The sequence below is a fragment of the Macaca thibetana genome, chromosome 3 (genome assembly GCF_024542745.1).
Source record: "Macaca thibetana thibetana isolate TM-01 chromosome 3, ASM2454274v1, whole genome shotgun sequence".
In the NCBI taxonomy this organism is placed as follows: domain Eukaryota; kingdom Metazoa; phylum Chordata; class Mammalia; order Primates; family Cercopithecidae; genus Macaca; species Macaca thibetana.
In genome coordinates, this window is record NC_065580.1 from 138,373,767 (window position 1) to 138,391,614 (window position 17,848).

The window sequence follows — 17,848 nt, forward strand, 5'->3', positions numbered from 1 at the left end:
AGAAGTTGAGGCTACAGCGAGCTATGATTGCACCACTGCACTCCAGACTGGGTGGCAGAGCAAGACCCCATCTAAAAACAAAAAACAAAAACAAAACAAAACAAAGCAAAAGGTCGCTGTCTGGCCTAATGCAGGAACTCATGCCTGTAATCCCAGTACTTTGGGATACTAAGACAGGAGGTTTTCTTGAGGCCAGGAGGCCTGGGCAACATAGGAAGACCCTGCCTCTACCAAAAAATAAACAATTGCCGGGCGCAGTGGCTCACACCAGTAATCCCAGCACTTTGGAAGGCCGAGGCAGGTGGATCACCTGAGGTTAGGAGTTCGAGACCTGCCTGGCCAACATGGTGAAACCCTGTCTCTACTAAAAATACAAAACAATTAGCCAGTCATGGTGGTGGATGCCTGTAATCCTGGCTACTCTGGAGGCTGAGGCAGGAGAATTGCTTGAACCCAGGAGATGGAGGTTGCAGTAAGCTGAAATTGCGCCATTGCACTCCAGCCTGGGCAACAAGAGCAAAACTCCGTCTCAAAAATAAATAAATAAATAAATAAATAATAATTAGCTGGGCATAGTGGCACACTCCTGTAATCCCAGCACTTTGGGAGGCTGGCGTGGGAGAATCGCTTGAGGCCAAGAGTTTGAGACCAGCCTGTGTAACATGGCAGGACTCCATCTCTACTTTAAAAAATATAAAAATGACAAATAAAAAGGCCACCATGCCTCTCAAAGCTCTGGTGCAGAAAATGATTATCTAGGAAGCACTGGGTCTAGGCACAGACAGACAAAATTAAACATTTTTCACTCTGAGGAACTCTTAAAATTCTGTGTCCCCTCACCCCACTCCTGTCCCAGAGAGTGACCCAGGAATCCCCAAAGCCACAATGCATTTGGCATGCCCTTCCCTTATGGCCCATGGAGTGGCATGAGGACTAAGGGAGCCAGACTGGCTGGGGGAGCACCTGGGCCAAGAGGCTGGGGATCCTGGGACAGACATCACTGCCCCATTACTCTTCCCCCATCCACACACAAGCCCTTGACTTTTTTTTTTTTTGAGACGGAGTCTCGCTCTGTCACCCAGGCTGGAGTGCAATGGCACCATCTTGGCTCACTGCAACCTCTGCCTCCCGGGTCCAAGTGATACTCCTGCCTCAGCCTCCAAAGTAGCTGGGATTACAGGCATATGCCACCATGCCCAGCTAATTTTGTATTTTTAGTAGAGACGGGGTTTCACCATGTTGGTCGGTCTGGTCGCAAACACCTCAAGTGATCTGCCCGTCTAGGCCTCCCAAAGTGCTGGAATTACAGGTGTGAGCCACTGTGCCCGGCCTAGAAGCCCTTGACTTTGAGTCTGAGGCTTTGGCCATGCTAGCCAGCCTTCCTGCATGGCCCTAGGCTGGCCGGCTCTGCCGCCTCCACAGGGAGCGAGGGGTTTGGGTAGCAGCCTCCCCTTATCCCAGCCTTTGCCTCCAGGCAGAACAGAGAGAGAAGAGGCCCAGGTGATTCTTGGAGCTGGTGCCATGCTGACCTGGCAGGGGTCTCATTTGGAAAAGGGCAGGGAGCCTGGGATGACTGTACACTTTGTCCCCACTGCTCTGGGACAGATAAGCTTCAGTTGCTACTATTTATTTACTTATTTATTTTTGAGATGGAGTCTCGCTCTGTTGCCCAGGCTGGAGTACAGTGGCATGATCTCAGCTTACTGCAACCTCTGCCTCCTGGGTTCAAGTGATTCTCCTGCTTCAGCCTCCCGAGTAGCTGGGACTACAGGCGTGTACCACCACACCCAGCTGATTTGTGTATTTTTAGCAGACACAAGGTTTCATCATGTTTGCCAGGCTAGAGTCAAACTCCTGACCTTAAGTGATCCACCCATCTTGGCCTCCCAAAGTGCTGGGATTACAGGCGTGAGCCACCGTGTCTGACCAGTTGCTACCATTTACTGAGCACCTACTATATGCCAGGCACTGTGCAAAGTGATGTAAATACATCACATCTGTGTTAGTCCACTTTGCATTGCTCTAAAGGAATACCTGAGGCTGGGTAACTTATCAAGAAAAGAAGTTTACTTGGCTCACAGTTCTAGAGGCTTGTACAGAAGCATGGTGCCGGCATCCAACTGGCTTCTGACGAGCCCTCAGGAAGCTTTTAGTCATGGTGGAGAAGAAGGGGAGCCAGCATGTCACATGGCAACAGAGGGAGAAAGAGGGAGAGGAGAGATACCCCAGACTCCTTAAAACAATCAGTTCTTTCCTAAACTAATAGAGCAGCAATCCCCAACCTTTTCGGCACTAGATACCAGTTTTGTGGAAGAAGTTTTTTCTGGTTGTAATCCCAGCACTTTGGGAGGCCGAGGTGGGTGGATCACCTGAGGTCGGGAGTTTGAGACCAGCCTGACCAACATGGAGAAACTCTGTCTGTAGTAAAAATACAAAAATTAGCCTGGTGTGGTGGCGGAGGCCTGTAGTCCCAGCCACTTGGGACGCTGAGGCAGGAGAATCGCTTGAACCTGGGAGATGGAGGTTGTGGTGAGCCGAGATTGTGCCATTGCGCTCCAGCCTGGGCAACAAGAGTGAAACTCCGTCTCAAAAAAAACAAAAAAAAAAGAAAATTTTTCCATGGACTGGGGGTGCGGGGGATGGTTTCAGGATGATTCGAGCACATTGCATTTATTGTGCAGTTTATTTCTGTTATTATTAGATTGTAGTATGTAATGAAATAATTCTATAACTCACTGTCATGTGGAGTCCGTGGGAGCCCTGAGCTTGTTTACCTGCAGCTAGACAGTCCCTTCTGGGGGTGATGGGAGACAGTGACAGATCATCAGGCATTAGATTCTCATAAGGAGCGTGCAACCTACATCCCTCGCATGTGCAGTTCACAACAGGGTTCCCACTCCTCTGAGAATCTAATGCCACCGCTGATCTGACGGGAGGCGGAGCTCAGGCGGTAATGGGAGTGATGTGGAGCGGCTGTAAATACAGGTGAAGCTTTGCTCCCTTGCCCACTGCTCACCTCCTGCTGTGCGGCCCAGTTCCTAATAGGCCACAGAGTGGTACCCCCATCTGGGGTATTAGGGACCCCTGTAATAGAGTGAGAACTCACTCATGACCACAGGGAGGGCACCAAGCCGTTCTTGAGGGATCCGCCCCCATGACCCAAACACCTCCCACCAGACCCCACCCCCAACACTGAGGATCACATTCCAACATGAGATTGGGAGGGGACTAATATCCAGATGACTAATATCCAGATGACTACCTTGAAAGGTGGGTCGTGTGCCCATTTCACAGATGCAGAAGCTAAGACTGGGAGAAGCGTATGGACTTGCCCAAGGTCACAGAACTGGGAAGTGGGAGGTGCCAGGATTCAAAAGCAGGACTGTTGGGCTCCTCTGTCTGTCCGTCATCACTGTCCCAAGTGGCTCAGCTGAGAAGATTGACTCCAAGAGATATGAGGGGAAAGGACACTCAGAGGTGGTGGTCACGCTTGAGACCAATCACCAGGTGTCATCCTTGAGTCCCCAGCTTCTCCCAACAAGACGCCCTGGGGCATAGAGGGACCCTCCCCAGGCCTCTGAGTTGGTTCAATCCAGCAGCCCATCCCTAACAGAGAGGTGTGGGAGTTCATCAACTTGTCTCCGACACGCTGACTCCAGGATGAGCCCCAGCCCTGCATATGTGCTGCCGCAAGTCTCCATGAAACCTATTTGTGCCAATTTCCTACCCTTCCATGTGCCAAAGACCCCCAGGAAAGGGGGCTTGGACCCTGGCCTGAAGCCACCCCCCCGCCCCCCCGCCCCCCACCAAGCAGCTGGGGAATGACCCAGCCTCACCCTTAGGCCATCTCCTCCCCAAACCCACCTGGCCCAGGGGTCCATGCCAGTCTCTGTCTCCCTCCCTGGGGCCTGTAAGTTAGGGACTAAGCAGTGTTGAAGGGCCTGTGCTGTGTTTGTCTCTGTGCTGGTGACAGTGACAAGCTAGTCTCTGGAAGAGAAGGTGATGTGGGAGCAATTGCTCTCTGCCTCTGCTGGGGGGGTGGGGCACTGCTCTTTCTTCCTGGGTGCCAGGCTCTGCACTGCCCAACTCACATGCCCAAACAAGGGACCTCCAGGTGAATGCCCGAGCCTGAGGGCCACACAGGGACTGAGGTGGACACTGAGGAGCCAGCGCCCTGAACTTGGTGGAGCTGGTTAGTAGCATCAGTGCAGGGCGGCCTGAGCCATGAGGGGATAGGGGGTTAGAAGAAAAGCCCCCTACCCCTACCAGGCCAGGACCCATCCCTCCCCATGGTGAGCAACACAGCAGGCTGAACCTGCACAGACTCCGACCCTAGCTGGGGGTCAGGAGACACCTGCTTAAGAAGTAGGTGGTGGCTGGGCACAGTGGAACATGTCTGTAATCCCATCACTTTGGGAGGCCGAGGTGGGTGGATTACTTGAGGTCAGGAGTTCGAGACCAGCCTAGCCAATGTGTTGAAACCCTGTCTCTACTAAAAATACAAAAATTAGCTGGGCATGGTGGCGGTTGCCTGTAGTCCCAGCTGCTGGGGAAGCTGAGGAGGAGAATTGCTTGAACCTGGGAGGCAGAGGTTGCAGTGAGCTGAGATTGTGCCACTGCACTCCAGCCTCAGTGACAGAGCAAGACTGCATCTCAAAAAAAAAAAAAAAAAAAAGAAGAAGTTGGTGGTGCTTCTTACCCAACCAGACTCCCTGACTCAACCAATTGGTCCCCAAGTCCCATCCCCCTGACTCAACCAATTGGTTCCCAAGCCATCTCCCTCCTAGATGGCATTTTGTCCATTTCTCCCCTTTCATCCTCAAGACCTCTCTCCCTGCTCTGGCTTTACTGTCTCCTTCTGAACCCCTGCGGTAGCACAATACCAGCTTTCTGCCTCCAGTTCCCTCTTCTCCAGCCACGAATTCACCAGAGCCATCTTTTCAAAAGGAAAATCCAATCTTAAAACTCTCCATGCCTCTCCATCACCAGTCACTCATTTAGCACAAATTTCTGGCTGCCACAATGTGAAAGGCATGGTGCCAGGTGCTGGGACTGCTCCTGGGAACCAGACAAGGCCCCTGCCCACAGCAAACTCCAGGCCAGTGTTGGATACAGACCAGCCAACAGATAATTACTGGAGCCTGAACCACCTGCCAGGAGTTGGGATATACGGGTTGCTATGGAAATGCAAACGCTAGCATTGAACCTGAAACGGGGGGGAGGCATCCATCTTACTGTAAACATCCAAGGAGTCAAATCTTTGCCATGATTATTTCCACAGGGTAAACCTGGAAGTTAATTTATGAATCAAAGCATGTGTTCATTTTTAAAAAAGGCTTTTGAAGATACTTGTCAAATTGCTATCCCGCAAATATTTGTTGAAGGAGCAGAGGGAAGGAGGGAGTAGAGAGATGGGATCTCTGAAAGGAAAAAACAAAACATACCATTTTCATGGATGGCTGAGTGGGGAGGGCTGGACCCATGCTGCCACCATGTCTTTTTTTTTTTAAGTCTTCTTTTTTAATTTTTTTAAAATTATTTTTTAAAACTTTGCTGGGTCCGAAAAAATTTTTAAATAATTTTTTTAAAAATTTAATATACATAGTAGTTATACATATTTATAGGGTACATGAGATGTTTTGATACAAGCATGCAATGTGAAATAAGCACATCATGGAGGAGGAAGTATCCATCCCCTCCAGCATTTATCCTTTGAGTTACAAATAATCCAACTACATTCTTTAAGTTATTCAAAAATATACAATTAAGTTATTATTCACTGTAGTCACCCTGTTGGGCTATCCAACAGTAGGTGTTTTGTTGTTGTTGTTGTTGTTTGTCTTTGTTTTTGTTTTATTGTTTTTTTAGATGGAGTCTCACTCTGTCACCCAGGCTGGAGTGTGATGGTGCAATCTCAGCTCTCCACAATCGCCACCTCCCGGGTTCAAGCGATTCTCCTGCCTCAGCCTCCTGGGTAGCTGGGATTACGGGGTGTGCACCACCACACCCAGCTAATTTTTTATATTTTTGGTAGAGATGGGTTTTCACCATGGTAGCCAGGCTGGTCTCGAACTCCTGACCTCAGGTGATCCGCCCACCTCCGCCTCCCAAAATGCTGGGATTACAGACGTGAGTCACTGCACCTGGCCAGTAAGTCTTATTCATTCTATTTTTTTGATATCCATTAATCATCCCTACCTCCCCCTCACCATGTTCTTTGTCCAAGACAATGACCTACAGCCCAGGGAGAGCAGAGAGAAAGGTCTGGGGCCTTTAGTTGTTATCATTTGTTGGGCACCTACTCTATGCCAGGCACTGTGCAAAGTGCTATAAGGGCATCACCACCATGAATCCTCTGACAATCTTGAAAGGCAGGTTGTGCTCCCATTTCACAGATGTAGAAGCTAAGGCTAGAAAAGTTGTATAGTGGTTGGGTGTAGTGGCTCACGCCTGTAATCCCAGCACTTTGGGAGTCTAAGCTGGGCGGATCATCTGAGGTCAGGAGTTCATGACCAGCCTGGCCAACATGCTGAAACCCCATCTCTACTAAAAATACAAAAATTAGCTGGGCATGGTGGCAGGCGCCTGTAATCCCAGCTGTTTGGGTGGCTGAGGCAGGAGAATCACTTGAACCCGGGAGGTGGAGGTTGCAGTGAGCCGAGATCGCACCACTGCACTCCAGCCCAGGCGACAGAGCGAAACTCCGCCTCAAAAAATAAAAATTAAAAAAAAAAAAGAGAGAGAGAGAAAAGAAAAGTTGTATAGGTGTACACAAGTGTATAGAAGTGTTGGGTTGAAACAACTCAGAGGCCTACGGAGGGTCCCTCCATGCCCAGGGCATCTCGCTAGGAGAAGCTGGGGACCCCAGGGTGATATCTGGCTACTGGACAAAGAGGCCTCAAGTGTGACCACAACCTCTGAGCATCCCCTGCTCTCATATTTTTCTAGGTCAAGCCTCTTAGCTGAGCCACGGGGGCCAGTGATGAAAAGGAGAGCCCAAAGAGTATAGCAGTCCTGTTTTTGAATCCTGGCACCTGCCATTTCCCAGCTCTGTGAGGTTGGGCAAGTCAATTCACTTTGCCTTACCTTCTATGTCTGTGAAATGGGAATGTGACCTGCCTTTCGAGGTTGTCAGAGGATCCCTTCAGTAACAGCTGCTGGACACCTGCTATGTGCCAGACACAGGGCCAGGGCTGCATGGTCAAAGACCTCCAGGGGCAGTGTGGACACAGGCTGGAGGGAGAGACCCCAGAGGAACTGGAAGGCCAGGTAGCGGCTGTCATGGAGGAGCAGTGAGAGAGAATGACCACTGACCCCAGGAGTGGGAGCAGGGATGAGGAGTAGATAACAGCACTTTGATCCTTAGACTGAGACTGGGCTTATAGTGAGAGGAGAAGGGGAGTAGAGACGTCAGGGACTTCCATTTGAGGCCCAGACATCAGCCATCCCCTACCCCAAGCCAGCAGCAGAAAGAAGCAATGAAACTCCCCCTTGCCCCCCGACAACCCCCCACAAGCCACTTGGCAGCCTTACTCTTGCAGAAATGGGGGTGCTTTGAGGACCGCCCAGGGCTGTATAAGGATCGGATGTCACGGAGGCCAGCAGAAAAGGCTGTGTATGTCTCAAAGCCAAAATTCTCACTCATCCCCTAAAATTCTTGAAAGAGCCACTACAGTCTGGATGTGGGAGGGAGGCCTGCCCTGGGGATGGAGGAAGGTACAGAGGAGGGGCTCAGCCTCACCTGAGGGGCGAAGGGGTCACCTCTCCCCACCTCTGGGAACAAGTTTTCCTTTTGTCTGTTTGTTATTTGGTTAGTTGATTGAGCTGGTGCACAATGTTTTGTTGCTGCTGTTGTTTGCTTTTTGAGACGGAGTCTCTGGGTCGCCTAGGCTGGTGTGCAGTGGCATGATCTTGGCTCACTGCAACCTCTGCCTCCTGGGTTCAAGGGATTCTCCTACCTCAGCCTCCTGAGTAGCTGGGATTTACAGGCGCCCACCACCCCACCCGGCTAATTTTTGTATTTTTCGTAGAGATAGGGGTTTGCCACGTTGGCCAGGCTGGTTTTGCACTCCTGAGCTCAGGTGATCTGCCTGCCTTGGACACCCAAAGAGCTGGGATTACAGGCGAGAGCCACTGCACGCAGCCAGGCTTGTGTACAATGAACTTGAGCTTCCTCAGTACTCTGTGACCTTGGACAGGTTATTGCAAGCTGGAGTGTGTGCTTGTGACCCAGGAGTTGGGGGGAACTGGGCTGAGTGGGGGGCAGGAAAGAGGGAACCAAATTCAGGAGACCAGCCCCTTCACCCTCTCTGTGCCCCCGCAGGTATTCGGAGGAGGAGATTCGGCAGAAAGTGGGGACATTCCGGCAGATGCTGATGGAGAAGGAGGGAGTGCTCACCAGGGAGGACCGGCCTGGGGGCCACATGTGAGTGCTTACCTGTGTGCGGATGGGGGAGAGGGGGTGCAGGCTCAGGCAGCAGCTGGGTACTAGAGGGGCCTGTCCAGGTGCTCCCTCAGGTGGCTTGGTCTGGTTGGGGCTCAGGTGAGGGGATGGAGAGGAAGAAGAGAAGGAGGAGGAGAGGAGGGCATGAACTCTGCCCACTGGAAATGTTGGCCTGGCCCAGGGACATCTGGACATCACCGACGCCCGACAGCCTCCTCCTACCCACCCTGGGTCCTACCTATGGCTCAGCAGTGGGAGGCATGGGGGAGGCAGCCCAGATCTCAGCTCAGGGGATTCTGAGCTGCAAATTGGAAGACCTCAGATATGCCCTGAGCCCAACATTGTCTCTGGCTGACAAAGTGACCCCAGGCAAGCCCCAATGATTCCCTCCTATAGAAATGAAATTTGGGCAGGGTACAGTGGCTCAAGCCTGTAATCCCAGTACTTTGGGAGGCCAAGTCAGGCAGATCACTTGAGGTCAGGAGTTCGAGACCAGCCTGGCCAACATGTCAAACCCTGTCTCTACTAAAAATAGAAAAATTACCTGGGCATGGTGGTGCACGCCTGTAATCCTAGCTACTTGGGAGGCTGAGGCAGAAGAATTGCTTGAACCCAGAAGGCAGAGGTTGCAGTGAACCAAGATCCTGCCACTGTACTCCATCCTGGTCAACAGAGTGAGATTCCATCTCAAAAAATAAAACAGAATAAAATAAAATAAAATTCGGAGGCCGGGCGCGGTGGCTGAAGCCTGTAATCCCAGCACTTTGGGAGGCCGAGATGGGCGGATCATGAGGTCAGGAGATCGAGACCATCCTGGCTAACACAGTGAAACCCCGTCTCTACTAAAAAATACAAAAAACTAGCCGGGCGAGGTGGTGGGCGCCTGTAGTCCCAGCTACTCGGGAGGCTGAGGCAGGAGAATGGCATGAACCCGGGGCGCGGAACTTGCAGTGAGCTGAGATCCGGCCACTGCACTCCAGCCTGGGCGACAGAGCGAGACTCCGTCTCAAAAAAAATACAAATAAAAATAAATAAATAAAATAAAATAAAATTCGGAGTAAGCACACACTCTGGGAAGAGCCCACACACCAAATCCCACTGCTACCATGACCAATGACTTGGTGGATAAAGAGGGTGTAAGGCTGGGCATGGTGGCTCACGCCTGTAATCCCAGTACTTTGTGAGGCCAAGGTGGGAGGATTGCTTGAGCTCAGGAGTTTGAGACCACCCTGAGCAACATGGTGAAACTCAGTCTCTACAAAATACGCAAGAATTAGCTGGGCATGGTGGCGCAGGCCTGTAATCCCAGCTACTCAGGAAGCTGAGGCATGAGAATCACTTGAACCTGGGAGGCGAAGGTTGCAGTGAGCTGCGCCACTGCACTCCAGCCTGGATGACAGAGCGTGACTCTGTCTAAAAAAAAAAAAAGGTGTATGGCTTTGCTGAGGTCACACCTCTGCCTCCTGTCACAGGATAGGAGGAACACCGGTTTGCTCTGGGTCTCTGGGTGGGCCTTGGATCAAACAGGCAAGTTATAGCAAGGCAAATATTGTCTCAGATCAGAGGCGAACTGTGAACCACTCAAAACCATACAAACACTGGAGGAGGCTGCATTACGAGGGTGGGCACAGCCTGTGCCTGGGAGTGTCCAGCTATGGCTGGCCGAGCTCCATGCCTGGCAGGCACTGTGTGCTCAGGGAGTGCTGCTGAATCCACTCAGATGGGCCTTCCCCTTGTTCACCCTCAGTTGCCCCGCCCAGCACCAACATCTCATGTTTCTCTGGCTAGAAGTAAAATTAGCTGGGGTATGTGGTGCATGCCTGTAATCCCAGCTATTTGGGAGGCTGAGGCCGGAGAATCACTTGAACCCAGGAGGCAGAGGTTGCAGTGAGCCGAGACCGCCCCACTGCACTCCAGCCTGGGCGACAGAGTGAGACTCCGTCTCAAAAAATAATAATAATAAAATAATAAAAAAAAATCTTAGCCTACATGCAGGAATGGGTAAAAGTCTCTTAAACAAAAATGGAGTTAATTATATTCATTAATTTGCTGTTCTGCTATCCCAGCAGAGCTTCTGAGTGATTCTCATGTTGCAGTCATCTTTATTTATTTATTTATTTATTTATTTTTATTTTTATTTTTGAGACAGTGTTTTGCTCTGTTGCCCAGACTGGAGTGCAGTGGCATAATCTCAGGTCACTGCAACCTCCATCTCCCGGGTTCAAACTATTCTCCTGCCTCAGCCTTCTGAGTAGCTGGGATTACAGGTGCATGCCACCACGGCCCGGCTAATTTTTGGGTTTTTTTGGAGATGGAGTTTTACTCTTATCGCTCAGGCTAGAGTGCAGTGGTGTAATCTCAGCTCACTGCAACCTCCACCCCCCGGGTTCAAGCAATTCTCCTGCCTCAGCCTCCTGAGTAGCTGGGATTACAGGTGCCCACCACCACGCCCCACTAATTTTTCTGTATTTTTAGTAGAGACGGGGTTTTGCCATGTCGGCCAGTCTGGTCTCGAACTCGTGACCTCAGGTGATCGACCCACACCAGCCTCCCAAAGTGCTGGGATTACAGGCGTGAGCCACCACGCCTGGCCTTAGTCATCGTAAAGGCTGGCAGCGCTGTAGGAACCGACAGACCTCAGTGGGAAATAGGGAAACCCTTCTTGCAGACTTTCTGTATTGCTGGATAGTGAGGGGTAAAGTGCTTCCCACCTTAGCCCACTTAATCCTCATCTCTCTGGCCAGAGTAGGAGGAAAACAGAAACAGAGGCAGGTTCCAGCCTGGGTGATGAAGCAAGACTCCATCTCATAAATAAATAAATAAGATTAATACATGTAAAGTGCTCATCGCACCTGGCGCCTGGGTCAGTAATTATCATAATATGGACTGTGTTATATTGTTGCCCCGCAGTCTGAGAAGCAAAGGAAAAAGCTCGAGACCGGATCCATCTCTGTTTCTATCATCACTACCCCCACCCAGGGCCCCTGGCAGGCCTGGCAGCCTGGCTAAGTGATGAGCAGAGAGGGCGGACCCTTTGCCTGGATTCCTTGCCCCCTTGCCACACCTGAGCCCTTTCATCTGTCAGTTGGCCATTGTGCTCCTGGCTAATGGGAAACAGGACCAGTTAATTAGTGAAAGTGCTGGTATGAGGAAGAGCCACCGGCAGTCTGCTCTGCCCATGGCGGTCAGCCTGACGCCCGTCTTCTGTGGAGCTGTGTTCCACTTCCACACGCTCTTTGTCCCTTTGTAGCAGACTCTGACTGGGTCCACTTTGATCAGTTCTGTGGGGCTCAGTTTGTTTTCACAAGGGGGTAAAACTTCCCCTGCCTACTCCCCAGACATGATCAGGAGTAAACTAGTTAGCAAACATGAATTTAAGGCTGGGTATGGTGGATCACGCCTATAATCCCAGCAGCACTTTGGAAGGCTGAGGTGGGAGGATTGCTTGAGGCCAGGAGTTCCAGACCAGCCTGGGCAACATAGCAAGACCCCATCTCTATTAAAAATTTAAAAAAAAAAAAAAAGGTTGGGAGCTGTAGTTCATACCTGTAATCCCAGCATTTTGGGAGGCTGAGGCGGTTGGATCACTTGAGGTCAGGAGTTCGAGACCAGCCTGGCCAACATGGTGAGACCCCCGTCTTTACTAAAAATACAAAAAATTAGCTAAGTGTGGTGGCACACGCCTGTAATCCCAGCTACTCTGGAGCTGGGAGGCTGAGGCGGGAGAATTTCTTGAACCTAGGAGGTGGAGGTTGCACTGAGCCGAGATCATGCAACCACACTCCAGCCTTGGCAACAGAGCAAGGCTCTGTCTCAAAAAATAAATAAAAACAAAAATAAATGTTAAAAGAAAACATGAAAATTTAAGAGCATAAAACATTAAACAAATCTAGGACTCAGAGAGCACACACCCACAACAGTAATTATCAAGTGGGAAGGGGATGAGTGAGCCGGAAGACCTCACGTTAGCTTACATCTCCAGCAGGGAAGGTCAGCCAGCGCATTCAAGGGCTGTGTCATTTGCACATGAGTTCTCAAAGCCAGTTGCTAGATGAACTTATATAGGTGTTTGTTTGTTTGTTTTTGAGACAGAGTCTCACTCTGTCACCCAGGCTGGGGTGCAGTGGTGTGATCTCTGCTCACTGCAACCTATGCTTTCCAGGTTCAAGTGATTCTCCTGCCTCAGTCTCCCAAGTAGCTGGGATTATAGGCACGTGCCACCATGCCCGGTGAATTTTTGTATTTTCAGTAGAGACGGGGTTTAGCCATGTTGTCCAGACTGGTCTCGAACTCCTGACCTCAAGTGATGTGCCCACTTTGGCCTCCCAAAGTGGTGGGATTACAGGCGTGAGGCACCACGCCTGGCCTCATGTCATTTGATTTGTAGAAATGGGATCTTACTATGTTGCCCAGGCTGCTCTCAAACTCCCAGCCTCAAGTGATCCTCTCGCCTTAGCCTCAACTTATATGCCTTACTAAAACTTGACATTATAGGGAATGTTCCTTTTCTACTTTGCACCTCAGCTTTCTCATCTGCAAAATGGAAGGGGGTGCAATTTCTGCAAATCATTGAGGAGCTATGAATGGGATTGTGAACTGTGAAGTACTCTTTAAACATTAAAGAACAAGCCAGGCACGGAGGCTCACACCTGTAATCCCTAGCACTTTGGGAGGCCAATGCAAGAGGATCACTTGAGGCCAGGAGTTCGAGACCAGCCTGGCCAACATGGTGAACCTCTACTAAAAATACAGTAGTTAGCTGTGCATGGTGGTGGGCACCTGTAATTCCAGTTACTCAGGAGGCTGAGGCAGGAGAATGGCTTGAACCCAGGAGGTGGAAGTTGTTGCAGTGAGCCAAGATCGCGCCACTGCATTCCAGCCTGGGTGACAGAGCAAGACTCCATCTCAAATAAATAAATAAATAGCATTAAAGAACATTGTTCTTGGCCAGGCACGGTGGCTCACGCCTGTAATCCCAGCACTTTGGGAGATTGAGGAGGGTGGATCACCTGAGGTTGGGAATTTGAGACCAGCCTGACCAACATGGAGAAACCTCATCTCTACTAAAAATACAAAATTAACTGGGCGTGGTGGCACATGCCTGTCATCCCAGCTACTGGGGAGGCTGAGGAAGGAGAATCGCTTGAACCTGGGAGGCGGAGGTTGCAGTGAGCCAAGATCGTGCCACTGCACTCCAGCCTGGGCAACAAGAGTGAAACTCTGTTTCAAAAACAAACAAACAAACAAACAAACAAAAAAACAAAAAGACATTGTTCTTAGTGATAGTATCATCTAGGAGAAGCAGGATAGGAGAGTCTAGGATTCTAACCCTGGGAGATCCCACACAGCACAAAGCCAGTAAAGGAAGCCTCAGCCCAGGTCCATGTTTATCCCTGGGACTCTCGGGACAGGCTGTATCAGAAGTGTCCAAGACCTTGTGTCTGCTCCTCTACTCTGTGCTCATCTTTTTTTTTTTTTTTTTGAGATGGAGTCTCACTGTCACCCAGGCTGGAGTGCAGTGATGCAATCACAGCTCATTGCTGCCTTGAACTCCTGGGCTCAAGTAGTCAACCCTCCAGGACTACAGGCATGCACCACCACATCCAGTTAATCTACATGTTTTTTTGTGCAGACAGGGGTCTTGTTTTCTTGCCCGGGCTAGTTTTAAACTCCTGGTCTCAAGCAATGCTCCCACTTAAGCCTCCCGAGTTGCTGGGATGACAGGTGTGGGCCACTGTGCCTGGCTAAACTGGACTATTTTGAGACGGAGTTTCACTCTTGTTGCCCAGGCTGGAGTGCAATGGCACGATCTTGGCTCACTGCAACCTCTGCCTCCCAGGTTCAAGCGATTTTCCTGCCTCAGCCTCCCAAGTAGCTGGGATTACAGGTTTCTCCCATCATGCCTGGCTAATTTTGTATTTTTAGTAGAGATGGGGTTTCACCATGTTGGTAAGGCTGATCTCGAACTCCTCACTTCAAGTGATCCAGTTGCTTCAGCCTCCCAAAGTGCTGGGATTACAGGCACGAGCCACCGCACCCAGCCTGGGCTATTTTATTTTGTAAATAATCTTCCTCATTTTTGTGTCAGTGTTAACTGAAGCTCCCTGCTCCTACCAGCTCACCCACACAATATTCAATGTGCCCTTAAGTTTTGCTAAAGGCTATGTTTTATGTGTCAGGCACTTTTGTGGCTCAAGACCTGTGTAGGGGTAATGGGCCCTGGAAGGATGGGGTTTCATGAGATGAGGGCGTTGGGAATTTTAGGGACGAGCATAGGAGGGAGGACGCCACCGGCCTCAGGAAGAGGAGCATGGAGAAGAAAAGAGAAGTTTAAACAAAGGAATGTGGGGGTGTTCAGCTCTGCACAAGACAAGGGATGACATGAGCCTCTCCTCTGTCACCCCAGAAAAACCTCGCTATGCGCTGTGTGACATCAAGGCATCACACAGCTTGGGAATTGGGACTTGTTTGGGAATTGAATGAAGTTCTTGAGAATGCCCTCAAGGCTAGCTAACCCTGTCATATTTGGGTAATATTATTTTTTCTTTTCTCTCTTTTTTCTTTTTTTTTTTTTTTTTTGAGATGGAGTCTCGCTCTTTCACCCAGGCTGGAGTGCAGTGGCGCGATCTTGGCTCACCTCAACCTCCGCCTCCTGGATTCAAGCGATCCTCCTGCCTCAGCCTCTCGAGTAGCTGGGATTACAGGCATGCACCACCATGCCTGGCTAATTTTGTATTTTTAGTAGAGACAGGGTTTCTCCATGTTGGTCAGGCTGTTCTCGAACTCCCGACCTTGGGTGATCCGCCCGCCTTGGCCTCCCAAAGTGCTGGGATTACAGGCATGAGCCACCACGCCCAGCTATTTTTTTCTTAAAGATGGGGTCTCGCTGTGTCACCCAGGCTGGACCGCAGTGACATCATCATAGCTCACTACAGCCTCAAACTCCTGGGCTCAAGCCATGCTCTGGCCCCAGCCTCCCAGGTAGCTGGGACTCTACAGGTGCATGCCACTGTGCCCTGCTTTTTTTTTTTTTTTTTTTTTTGTAAAGACAGGAGTCTCACTATGTTGCCCAGGCTGGTCTCAAATTCCTGGCCTCAAGAGATCCTCCCACCTTGGCCTCCCGATGTATTGGGATTACAGGCATGAGCCATCACACCCCGCCTGGTTACATTTTTTAAAATACAAAATCAGGCTTCAAAGAGTCACTTAGTGCGTTCCCTAAAAATGTGTCTTTCACCCTGTAGCTGTGGCCTGCCTCCCTTCCCTCTGTCTCATTTTCCATGTTGCAGCGTCTTTTCTCCCCCGAAGAGGTGTTGGTGTGTAAGTAGCAGCAGAGGCCCCTCTGTTTAATAGTAGCTACCCCTTCCCGGATGACAGTCACAGGCCAGGCCTCATAAACAGCATCTTACTTAATCCTCTCCTCAAAGCTGGTCTGTTCTTTTCCTCAATGTATAGGTATGACCGAGAGCTTAGTCATGCCTGGATTCAAACTCTGTGAATCTGTTACAGGAAAGGGGTTTGATCTAAACCCCAAGAGAGGGTTCTTGAATCTCACTCAAGAAACAATTCAGGGGGAGTCCACAGTGCAAAGCAAAAGCAGGTTTATTAAGAGAGTAAAGGAGGGCTGGGCGTGGTGGCTCACGCCTGTAATCCCAGCACTTTGGGAGGCTGAGGCAGGTGGATCACAAGGTCAGGAGATCGAGACCATCCTGGCTAACATGGTGAAACCCCGTCTCTACTAAAAATACAAAAAATTAGTTGGGCGTGGTGGCGGGCTCCTGTAGTCCCAGCTACTTGGAGGCCAAGGCAGGAGAATGGCGGAAACCCAGGAGGCAGAGCTTGCAGTCAGCCGATTGTGCCACCGCACTCCAGCCTGGGCGACAGAGCGAGACTCCGTCTCACAAAAAAAAAAAAAAAGAGAGAGAGAGTAAAAGAGTAAAGGAATAAAAGAATGGCTACTCAGGCAGGGCATGGTGGCTCATGTCTATAATCCCAACACTTTGGGAGGCCAAGGCGGGTGAATCACCTGAGGTCAGGAGTTCGAGACCAGCCTGGCCAACATGGTGAAACCCCGTCTCTACTAAAAATACAAAAAATTAGCCGGGCGTGGTGGCAGGTGCCTATAATCCCAGCTACTCGAGAGAATGAGGCAGGAGAATTGCTTGAACCCTGGAGGTGGAGGTTGCAGTGAGCCGAGATCACACCACTGCACTCCAGCCTGGGCGACAAGAGCAAAACTCTGTTTCCAAAAAAAAAGAAGGGCTACTCCATAGACAGAGTATGGAGTACTCAGTACCAAGGGCTGCCGGTTGCCCATTTATAGGGTTATTTCTTGATGATATGGTAAACAAGGGGTGGATTATTCATGCCTCCCTTTCTAGACTATATAGGGTAACTTCCTGATGTTGCCATGTCACTCTCGTCACCGTCTTGGTTTTGGTGGGTCTTGGCCGGCTTCTTTTTTTTTTTTTTTTCTTTCCAGTTTCATGCTTTTTGCCCAGGCTAGAGTGCAATGGCACAATCTCGGCTCACTGCAACCTCTGCCTCCTGGGTTCAAGCAATTCTCTTGCCTCAGCCTCCCGAGTAGCTGGGATTACAGGCGTGCACCACCACACCTGGCTAATTTTTGTGTTTTTAGTAGAGACGGGGTTTCTCCATGTTGGTCAGGCTGGTCTCGAACTCCCGACCTCTGGTGATCTGCCTGCCTCAGCCTCCCAAAGTGCTGGGATTACAGGCATGAGCTACCCGCTAGGCCCTTGGCCGTCTTCTTTACTGCAACCTGTTTTATTAGCAAGGTCTTTATGACCTGTATCTTGTGCTGACCTCCTATCTCATCCTGTGATTTAGAATGCCTAACCTCCTGGGAATGTAGCCCAGTAGGTCTCAGCCTCATTTTATACGGCCCTTATTCAAGATGGAGTTTCTCTGGTTCACATGCCTCTGACAAATCCAAAACTCATGTCCTTAATGTGCTGCCGATCCAAGCCCTTACCTCTATTGCTGTTGGGGGGGGGGGAAGGAGTGAGCCAGGTGAATAGCACTTAGGAGTAAGGGGAGCTCTGCTGAAACCAGGGCTAAGCCTCCATCTTGGTGGGGGAGGGCACTGTCTGAGCCAGCTTGGATAAAAAATGGAAGGTGGGGGCCACCTCCCTGGAGACAGGCCTCTGGAGGGTCACTTCCAGGCTTGTTCAAAAAAAAAAAAAAAGACCAGGCATGGTGGCTCACACCTGTAATCCTAGCACTTTGGGAGGCCAAGGCAAGAGAATTTCTTGAGCAATCCTCCTGACTTGAGGCCAGGAGGTCAAGACCAGCCTGGGCAACATAGTGAGACCCCATCTCTATTTATATATATATATATATATTTTAATTAGTTGGGAGTGGTGGTGTGCTCCTGTAGTCCCAGCC

At 50.3% G+C, this 17,848-nt stretch overlaps 3 protein-coding genes across 12 annotated transcripts in view; 2 read left to right on the plus strand and 1 right to left on the minus strand.

Annotated features, from left to right (window-relative positions):
- Positions 1 to 17,848, minus strand: part of TMEM120A (transmembrane protein 120A) — a 436,474-nt gene that overhangs the window by 149,913 nt on the left and 268,713 nt on the right. The window lies entirely within an intron of this gene.
- Positions 1 to 17,848, plus strand: part of HSPB1 (heat shock protein family B (small) member 1) — a 138,649-nt gene that overhangs the window by 74,357 nt on the left and 46,444 nt on the right. The window contains exon 1 of one of the 10 annotated variants that reach the window (XM_050783868.1): positions 2,636 to 2,639. The exons of 7 other annotated variants lie outside the window; for them this stretch is intronic. The gene's annotated coding sequence lies outside the window, so the exon portion shown is untranslated. Of the gene's footprint in view, positions 1 to 2,635; positions 2,640 to 4,035; positions 4,040 to 8,239; positions 8,244 to 17,848 lie in introns of those variants that run through there. 2 more of the 10 variants (XM_050783867.1, XM_050783874.1) reach the window with 2 other exon arrangements.
- Positions 1 to 17,848, plus strand: part of SRRM3 (serine/arginine repetitive matrix 3) — an 84,954-nt gene that overhangs the window by 38,214 nt on the left and 28,892 nt on the right. Inside the window, exon 3 of the mRNA XM_050783916.1 lies at positions 8,324 to 8,425. Within this exon, the coding sequence (XP_050639873.1) occupies positions 8,324 to 8,425 (102 nt within the window). The remainder of the gene's footprint in view (positions 1 to 8,323; positions 8,426 to 17,848) is intronic.